The sequence below is a fragment of the Triticum aestivum genome, chromosome 2A (genome assembly GCF_018294505.1).
Source record: "Triticum aestivum cultivar Chinese Spring chromosome 2A, IWGSC CS RefSeq v2.1, whole genome shotgun sequence".
NCBI classification, from domain to species: Eukaryota; Viridiplantae; Streptophyta; class Magnoliopsida; order Poales; family Poaceae; genus Triticum; species Triticum aestivum.
This window is the reverse complement of record NC_057797.1, coordinates 267,059,106-267,068,628: the sequence shown is the minus strand read 5'-3', so window position 1 is coordinate 267,068,628 and position 9,523 is coordinate 267,059,106. Positions and strand designations below refer to the sequence as shown.

The 9,523-nt window shown below is 51.5% G+C and overlaps 2 protein-coding genes across 2 annotated transcripts; one reads left to right on the top strand and one right to left on the bottom strand.

The window, feature by feature from the left end:
* The first annotated feature begins 254 nt into the window (after nt 1-254).
* LOC123188511 (uncharacterized) lies at nt 255-3,752 on the top strand. The gene is made up of 3 exons (XM_044600661.1): nt 255-507; nt 1,001-1,138; nt 3,488-3,752. The coding sequence occupies exons 1-3, from the start codon at nt 417-419 to the stop codon at nt 3,502-3,504; spliced, it is 246 nt and encodes an 81-aa protein (XP_044456596.1). The 5' UTR covers nt 255-416; the 3' UTR covers nt 3,505-3,752.
* Nucleotides 3,753-3,933: 181 nt separating this feature from the next.
* On the bottom strand, nt 3,934-8,551 carry LOC123188510 (LRR receptor-like serine/threonine-protein kinase GSO1). Its single transcript, XM_044600660.1, has 2 exons — nt 4,737-8,551; nt 3,934-4,610 (listed from the first exon to the last, which is right to left on the bottom strand). The coding sequence occupies exons 1-2, from the start codon at nt 8,167-8,169 to the stop codon at nt 4,255-4,257; spliced, it is 3,789 nt and encodes a 1,262-aa protein (XP_044456595.1). The 5' UTR covers nt 8,170-8,551; the 3' UTR covers nt 3,934-4,254.
* Between the last annotated feature and the right edge of the window lie 972 nt (nt 8,552-9,523).

Below are 9,523 nucleotides of genomic sequence, written 5' to 3'. Positions count from 1 at the left end.
ATTGGCTTATGCTATGTTTGATGAACTCTGGTGATCTATGTTTCCGTACAAACTAGAAGTTTGAATATGCGGTATTAGTTGTAGGATCTGTTTTGGATGCGCGTCCGGTGTCCTACAAAAATCATTTTCGGGATGCCGTAAATGATTTTTGTGAGACGGCGGGTTGCGGAATCAGCTAGTTATACCGGTAAAAAGAAGGAAAAGAGTTATTTGTAGGGGTAGAAGGAAAAGAGGTGTCCTCTTGTGCACGAACTTCCTGGATTGAGGCGGCCCATGGGCTTCTCTTTCCGCTCACACTCTTCTTTGCCCCAGCCACCAAGATTCAGTCAGTAATAGGTACACATCTCCTCTTGTTCCAGCATCTCCCGAACCCGAACCACGCCGTCCGGTCCACCCCGAGAGGAGAGCGCAGCGACATGCCGGCGACGCCGACCATCATCGGTGCCCTGCTGGGGCTGGGCACCCAGATGTACTCCAACGCCCTCCGGAAGCTCCCCTACATGCGCCGTATAGCCCCTTTCCCATCCATCCCTCCCTATCCGCCTTCCCCTTTCCTTTGTTGATTTCTTGATCTGTCCTCACGATGCATCCTGCCATCCATCGGCAGTCCCGGTTCCTTATTTCGTCTGATCTGTAACCCTTTATATGCCTGCAAGTATGTGTTGGTCTGGGCGCCTTTGTTGGCCGTAATAGCGGTAGATTTAGGGTGTGGTTCTTGATTTATGTTTAGTACGTTCTTAGATTGGGATTCGGTCACTACCTTGGCCTTGACAAGACCGAATGGTAGGATTTTCTGTAGAAAGTTCCCGTAATTTTCGGTTGCAGTACTACAGTATGTTACCACAATTTTACTGTTTGACTTGATTTATGAACACATACTGTCGAAATAGTAGTTCCTTTTGTTCTGATCCCCTCATTTCCTTGATTTTATTATCTGGCTTTGTAACGTTCTAGTTGTAGGTTTGATTCCTTCTCATGTGATTTTCCCTTTTTGTTTCAGATCCCTGGGAGCATGTGCTGGGAATGGGTCTGGGTGTTGTGTTTGTAAACCAACTGGTGAAGTTTGATGAGAAGGTAAAGGTGGACCTTGACAAGATGCTTGAGCGTGCGAAACACGCCAATGAGCAGCGCTACTTTGGTTTGTGCTTATTTCCTCCCAACATTTTGGAATCCTGATTGTATGCTACTCCCTCCTTCCATGTTTAATTGTTTATAAGTCCCGAGGCGCGCGCACAATTTTATGGTAAACTTTGACCGATGTTTGCGCAAATGATATTTGGTTTATCTGCACAAAAGTTATGCCATTACGAAACATTCTTCAATACAGGTCCATGGCATCACTTTTCTGTCACGGAAACCTTATACTAGTAGTATTGTTGTTGGTCAAGGGGCTCTTAGGATGATGATTAGTGCTGTTTGAAGAATTGTTACATACTTACATTATCACAGTAATAGCCTTTATATGCCTTCATGAAATCTATTGTGGTGAACTAGTGATCTTTTTACCAATCAGCTTGGTAAACTGTGCACTATTGATTCAACCAGTGTTGCTCACAGTAATGGTACTAGATTTGCAGAATGACTGAGCAGCATACACATATCACTACTTAAAACATGGAGGTCTTTTCTTGATTTTGTGTTGATTTTTCGAATGAAAGTTGGTAGCTTATGAGGTAGATTCGCAAAATTCACTCTTGCCCTTGTTTAAACTGTGAATGGTATATGAATTCGAAGGGTTTCAAAACTCTGGGATTTTTTCATATGACATCCGGGATGTAGGTTGAACTAGCTTTCTGAGAAACATCCAGATCACTTTCCCTGAAACTATAGGCCTCCTCTGTCGAAATCCAATTTCACCTAACCCGCTTCACTGTTTTCACCTGAATTTAGTAGATAGCCGCGAACCACAGAGGGCGAGGGTTTTTGGAAACTTATCCAGATGGAGCCCAGTGCATAACTTTAAGTCCTAAATTCATTTCTTCTGATGGGGATATACCTATGTTCGTCCTTGTATAGGACATGCTGTGCATAGTCGTTATTTCATATAAGAAGCTTCTAGCAAATAAATAGGATAAATCAATGCACTGTTGGGTTAGAGATCTATGTACTTTACAAAAATATTAGAGACCCTGACAGTAATGCATTAAACAGATCTATATCCTTTGTTGCTCCCTAGTAGCATATTAAGTGGTCAGCCCCCCTGCCCCCCCTGGCCCCCCAAACACGCACAAACATAACCCTTACTACTACCCCCCTGGCTATTAGTACCTTGCAGAGGTGTGGGTTTTGCTCTCTGCTACCTTCCATCTCGATTTTCATTCTAATCTAGTGTGTTAGCATGCATATATGCAAGTTTCAACTTGTCTCCTGATTGTGTATTTGTGAAGATTTTGCTTCATTGATATGTTAGCCATTTTATTTCCAGTTTTCTTTTTTTTTCTTATGTTTAATCAAGCCGTAAAACTTGATTATATCTGCCATCACCTGTGATAGTCCTTAATTTCTACTCTCAAGCTTAATATTTCTGCTCCTTGCATGCATTTTAATTCTTACTGGACTATTGTTTTTTGCAGTCTTTATTAAGTTATTGACTACTATAAAACTTCAATTAAAGAACTAATAGTCATCACATTTTTTAGAGCATAATTTACTATGAATCACCGTATGCCGTGTGCGGCTGTTGCTCTGTAATGAGATACCTATCATATGTACCCACAAAGTGAATACCGTAACAAGAATCAATATTGCCATTACCTTTTTTGGTGGTAAAACAACCAGATAGGTGGTAGTTTCCCTCCTATCATTTCAGATATGGAGGGAAAAAATCATGGATCGAGAAATGGAGATTATGCGGAAACAAGGCAATATGCTGGAAATGTTAGGGTGAAATAATGAAACAGAAATCTGTGAACATATCAGATCAAAACTTGATTGATTTTGTGACTGCCTTTTTATCAAGTTATACACTGTTTACTGACTTGGTGCTAAAGCAAAGAGGGAGAAAGAGAGAGAGAGATGGCTGCACCGCCTGCACGTGATATGACCAATCTCCAGTTGTAGCTTTACTGAACTACACATGACATATATGTAGTGCATCTCCATTTGCTTGTCTCGTCTCTTGCCTTTCTTTATCTTCTAGTGCTGGTAAGGTGGGAATTAAACACAAAATTATATGTTATAACCATGACATCTGACTTTTGGTGGAGGCCTGGAAGATCAGTATGAAGAGACTTGGTTTTTTTTCTTCTTGAAACTGCCTGACTGTATGAACTCTTCCTGTAGAAATGACCAGAGCAGTTCAATATGTTTGATACCAACAGTTGTAATGCTGCATAGTGAATAAATGTTTGTACCATGGTTGATAGTGCGCGCAAGTAATCTAACATGTGCTATGTAACTTGAGAATTTTGTGCACATCAAAAGCTACTTATATGATACTCTATTTGATATTGTTGTGCTCATAGACTTTTGTTCAAATTTTCTACAGACGAAGACGACGATTAGCTGTTCAAATTTGTTTGGCGGCAACCGGGGTTTTTTCAGTTTGCTTTGGTCAGAAAAACTGGCTCCGCATTTCATCTGCGGTAGTGTAATAAACTGATGTTTCACAGTACTTGGGTTGTACTTGTACGGGAGACCTTTTTATGGTACTTGAATCTGATTGATCACCTTGTCTGAAGCATCGTTATTCAAGTTCAAATGATGACTTATGGTACCTGTTGATTGTGCAAAGCAAATGATCAACTTATCTACCTCATCCTTTCTTCTTGTTTTATCATCCTTCTGATTGTCAGCAGGAATGATGACTGACAAATTTTGTTTTCGAACTATTTTTGTTTCTTAGAAATTTGCATCGCTGGTACAAACAATCTCCAACAACAACAACAACAAAGCCTTTAGTTACAAACAAGTTGGGGTAGGCTAGAGGTGAAATTCATAAGATCTTGCAATCAACTCATGGCTCTGGTACATGGATAGCAAGTTTTCATGCACCCCTGTACATAGCTAACTCTTTGGTGATACTCCAACCCTTCAAGTCTCTCTTAGCAGACTCCTTCCATGTACCTGCTCTCTCTACATTTTTCACACGCTTTAGTCATCCGCCCGCTATGCACTGGAGCTTCATGGAAGCCAGTCATACAGGCTGCCGTTCTTCATATTATTCCTAATAAACCCCAACTTTTGGTGCCTCTTTTCATGCCAGAAAACCAACCCAAATTAGATGAAACAAGAAACATGTAAAAGAAGAAGTTCCTAGCGCTTCTGCTCGCCGGCTCGGTAGTAGTCGAGCGTAACGTGGAGCAGCAGATCAGAGATCTGGCGCGCCGTCGGCCTCTCCCCTGGCGCCGGCCTGGTGCACCGGAGCGCCATCTCGAGGACCTCCGCCATCGACGACTCCTCGCGCGGCGCCAGCGGCTTGAGCGCCGGGTCGAACAACTGGTCCCTGGCCGGCGACGGCGCGTCAACCCGGGACTGCACCCATCGCACCAAGTCCACGTCGCCGCCGAAGGTCTTGTCCGTGGGCAGGAGGCCGGTGACGAGCTCCATGAGCACGATGCCCGTGCTGTAGACGTCGCTCTTCTCCGTCGCCTTGAGGCTGTAAGCACACTCTGCACGAACATGCAGGCAGATGGTCAGCAGTTGATATATGACTGGGGTCTATGTGCAGACCTATTTGAGTGTCAGTGTTCACAAATATAAGGTGCGTGCAAGTCAACCATTTGAGTGTCAGGTACCTGGTGCCATGTAGCCGTATGATCCGGCGAAGAGAGAGGCCGACTCGGTGCACTCCTTGCCGCCGTTGCGGTTCTCGGCGATGGCCTTGGCCAGGCCGAAGTCGCCGAGGTGCGCCTCCATGTCGCCGTCCAGGAGAACGTTGCTGGACTTGATGTCCCTGTGCACCACCCGCGGCACGCAGTCGTGGTGGAGGTACTCCACGCCCTGCACCAGGCCCGCCGCGACCTTGAGCCGCGCGTCCCAGCTCAGCACCCGCTTCTTGCCCTCGCCGGCGCCGCCGTGAAGCCATTCGTACAGGCTGCCGTTCTCCATGTACTCGTAGATGAGCATGCTGCCGCCGTGGTCGCTTTGGCTGACGAACCCGAGGAGCTTCACCAGGTGGCGGTGCCGCACCCGGCCCAGGATCTTCACCTCCCTCGCGAAGCTCTTGTCCTGCAGCAGCATGTCGCTGTCCATGTGCACGAACCTCTTCACGGCCACCGTCTCGCCGGTGGGCAGTTCTGCCCTGTACACCGTCCCCGAGCCCCCGGAGCCGACGGCGAATTGGTCGCTCAAGTTCGCCGTCGCCTCCATGATCGCATCCCACCGGAACTCCCGCCGCGCCGAGCCCTTGATAATCAGCTGCCGGTTCGTGTTGCCCTGGGTCGACGAGAACACCGTGCAGTTCACCTCCCCGGAGTGCCGCCCGCGCCGCCGCACTGCCATCAGCACAAGCACGATCACTAGGAGCACAATCGTCAGTGTCACCGCCGCGGACACCAGCGCGATCGACGCGGAGTGCATCGTGGACCGGCCGCTGCCGCAGCCTCTCAGATGGCTGCCGCAGAGCGCAGCATTGCCGGAGAAGGCGTCCTGCGGCCACCGGGAGAACTCGTCCCCCAGCCTACCATCCAGCCGATTGCTAGACAAGTCCAGCTCCACCAAACTGCTCATCCTGGCGAGCTGCGACGGCACTGTTCCCACCAGAGCATTGTGAGAGAGGTTCAAATCTTCCAGCTTGGAGAGAGACCCAATCGATGCAGGGATTATGCCCACCAGATTGTTGCTGCTCAAATCCAGCAAGCTCTGCAACTCTTGCATCTTGCCGATGTCAGGTGGAATCCCGCCCGACAGGTGATTCTGCGACAAGTTCAGCTCATACAGGTTGCTCAGTCTTGCCAGGGTCGCCGGTACCGGACCTGAGAGCTGGTTCTGCGCCAGATTCAGCACGTTGAGAGAAGCCAACCTGCCGATTTCAGGCGGCACCGTTCCATTGATCTGGTTGCCGTCGAGCGACAGCTTGAGGAGCTTGGAGCACTTGGTGAGCTGGACCGGCAATGCGCCGGTGAATTCGTTGGCGGAGAGCGTCAGCTCCCCCAGCTGCGGCAGCGTGCCCAGCCAGGCCGGCACGGGGCCTGACAGCCGGTTGTGATTGAGGACGATGTGGCTGAGCTGCGTGCACCGCGAGAGCGCGTCCGGGATGACGCCGGTGAGCGCATTGTTCGACACATCCAGCAGCGTCAGCGCGGCGATGCCGCCCAGCGACGGCGGGATCGGCCCGGACAGGGCGTTGCTCCCGAGGCGGACGCGCTGGAGCGACGATGACCGCCCGAGCTGCGCCGGGATCCCGCCCTCGAACGAGTTGTTTGTGGCGTCGAACGATAGCAGGCTCGCCGACCCGCAGAGCGGCAGGAGGCTGCCGCCGAGCCGGTTGTGCGCGATGTTCACCCTCGTGATGTTCCGGCACTCAAACATGCCATCCGGGACTGCGCCGGACAGCGAGTTGTTGTACAGCATGAACTGCTGGAGCGATTCGAGCTTCTCAAACGTCGCCGGGATTTCACCGGACAGAGCATTGTCCGCCAAGTCGAGAACCTGGAGCTGATGGCAGTCGCCGAGCTCCGGCGGAATCAGGCCCGACAGCTCGTTCTGCCGGAGGTGAAGAAAGATCAGCTCGGACAGATTCCCGATGGACGCCGGTATGCTCCCGTTGAACTGGTTCCCAAAGAAGTCGATCATCTGCAAGCTCGAGCACTCCCCGATGGTCTCCGGTATCTCGCCGGAGAACTGGTTCTCGTACAAGTACAGTTCCTGGAGGTTCTTGAGATTGCCGATGGCGTCCGGCAGCTGGCCAGTGAGCTGATTGTGGTACAATGCAAGGCTAGTGAGCTCAGTGAGGTTAAAGATCTCCGGCGGCAGCTCGCCTGAGAGGCTGTTGTTATTGAGCAGCAGACCCGTCAGGTTCCCGAGCTCGCCGAGGCCCGGCGGGATGGCGCCAGAGAGGCTGTTGTTCGCCAGGTCGAGCTGCGTCAGCGCACGGCACCGCGACAGCCCGTCCGGTATCTCCCCGGTGAAGTTGTTGGTGGAGAGCAGGAGGTGCTCGAGGCTAGTGGATGGCTCTGCTTCATTGCTGCCGCTGCACATGTTGCCCGGAAGGCGGCCGCTGAGGTGGTTGTCGGCGAGCACAAGGAAGTTGAGCTGCGGCAGCCGGCCGAGCTCGGCGGGGAGCCCGCCAGTGAGCATGTTACCGGACAGGTCAATCGTGTGCACGCGAGAGAGCGCGGCGAGAGCGCGCGGCACGCGCCCAGAGAGGCGGTTGTTCATGAGGTTGAGGTAGAGGAGCTCGCCCAGAGCTCCGAGCTCCGGCGGTATGGCGCCCTCCAATGAATTGTTCCCGAGGTTGAGCTTCTGGAGGTAGGAGAGCTTCCCAAGCTCCGGCGGTATCTCGCCGGTGAGTTGATTCCCAGCGAGAGCAAGCGCCTGGAGGCTTGGCATGGCGCCGATGTCCGCTGGTATCGGCCCGGACAAGGAGTTCTCTTGCAGGTTCAAGGCCGTGAGCGCAGCGAGCCTCCCAAGGCCCCCCGGTATCGCTCCGGTGAGGTTGCACGACGCGAGCCCGATGACGGTGAGGTTCCGGAGCTCCCCGAGCGCTTTGGGGATTGGCCCCGACAAGCCGAGGTTGTCGCCGAGGCGCAGCACCTGGAGCGCGGCGAGTCTGCCCAGCGACGGCGGGATCCCGCCGGCGAGCTGGTTGGAGTAGAGCATGAGAAGCTGGAGCCTTCTGAGGCGCCCGAGAGCCGCCGGGATGGGGCCCGTGAGGCGGTTGGACGACAGGTCGATGACCTCGAGCGCGTCGAGCCGCGCGAGCGCCCCGGGCACCGGCCCGGCCAGCCCCGCGCCGGACAGGTTGAGGCCGGCCACCCTGAGCCCCGCAGGGTCGCACGTGACGCCGGACCAGGAACAGAAGTCCGACGAGCCGCCGCCATCGCCGGACCAGCCCTCCAAAACTCCCTCCGGGTCTTCCGCGAACGCGCTCTTCACCTCCAACAGCACGTCGCCATCATCACCCGCGGCCGCCGCCACGCGTGAAAACAGAACCAGCAGCAGCAGCCACGCGGCCGGAATTACGGAGAACCGCCGCACGGCCCGCGCCGTTACTCCTGCGCCCGTCATCTGCGCTTCTTGCTGCCAGCCTACCACTACGCGTCGACTTGTGGGGAGCGGAGGAGGAGAGCAGCGGCCGCCTTCGTCACACGCACGCACGTATGCATCCGGGCGGCGGCGGTGGATATGTGCATGGGCGCATGCATGGGTTCCCGCGCGCGCTCTGTGCTTGGGAAGCGGAGGGAGAAAGAGGGGAGTTAAGAGGTGGCGGTATTCTGTGCCGTGTCAGTGCATGGCATTGAATGGCGCCGACCGCGTCCACCTCTAGAAGGAGTTGTTGCGCTTGCTCTGCTCTGCTCGGGGAATGGGCTAATGGAGGAGCTCAGAGCTCAATTGCAATTTGGTTGGAGGGAGAGAGAGAGAGGCGAGGGGATTTGGCAGTGGGACCGGAGTGAGTAGAGCAGAGTAGACTGGGGCCAAGCCAAGGAAAGGCAGAGAGAGAGAGGAGGCAGTTCGTAGAAAGAGAGTGGTTGGCGTCCCTTTTAGGGACAACTTTGTTTTTGCCACTCTAATATTTGCTCATTTTGTTTATGCCATTCTAGAGTTTGATATTTTACTTTTGTCACTCTTAACTTTTGACAATACATCATAAATATCACTCAATGGCAAAAATGATAATTTTTTATTTCACTTTTGCCACTCTTAGGTTTTGCAATGTATCACAATTGCCACTCTGAAAATTTTGCTTTTGCCACTGAATGGCAAAATTGATATATTGTCAAAAGCTAAGAGTGTTAAAAGTGAAATGTTAAATTTTAAAATGACATAAGCAAAGTGGGCAAAAGTTAGAGTGGCAAAAACAAAGTTTCCCCTCTTTTATGGGCGATGCGGTTCAGGATCCGCCGTCGCCATGGCCGTGGATTTTAACTTGTCGGGCCGAGGTGGGGTGGGGTGGCTTGGGTCGAGAGGTTTTGTCGCTGTCCGGGCTCCAATGGAATGGTTAAGGTTGACGTGCAGCGAATGGAATTAGCAGCGAGCGCCTCCCGACTGGTAGGCCTACGCTACGCACGCATGCAACGGCGCTGTCGCGCAGCCATTGCCAAGACCGAGCGCCTCTAGTCAGTACACTATCTTGTCTCTCGTTTTAACATCTTTCATGTTGTGCGCTACACTATATGTAAACATGGACCGTGTGTGGTGCCACAAAGGACTTGTTTTTCTTTTCCATAAATACATCGTACGGTTTTAATTCATACTATATATATCACTACCAAAAGATTACACAGGTGAATACTAAATGTATTTATAAACTTTGTCAACAGCTAATATTTTGCAGGATTTTAGGCCACAAAAATAGAATGAATTTCATTTCCACCCTCAGTCAAGGATGGCACGAATGAAACCATACCAAATTTAGAGGTTT

Excerpts from the sequence above, each read along its gene's own strand:
- LOC123188510 (XM_044600660.1), bottom strand. The coding sequence starts at position 8,169 with ATGACGGGCGCAGGAGTAACGGCGCGGGCCGTGCGGCGGTTCTCCGTA. Across the intron at positions 4,611-4,736 it reads ATACGGCTACATGGCACCAG|AGTGTGCTTACAGCCTCAAG; the intron begins GTACCTGACACT and ends ATGTTCGTGCAG.
- LOC123188511 (XM_044600661.1), top strand. The coding sequence starts at position 417 with ATGCCGGCGACGCCGACCATCATCGGTGCCCTGCTGGGGCTGGGCACC. Across the intron at positions 508-1,000 it reads GAAGCTCCCCTACATGCGCC|ATCCCTGGGAGCATGTGCTG; the intron begins GTATAGCCCCTT and ends TTTTTGTTTCAG.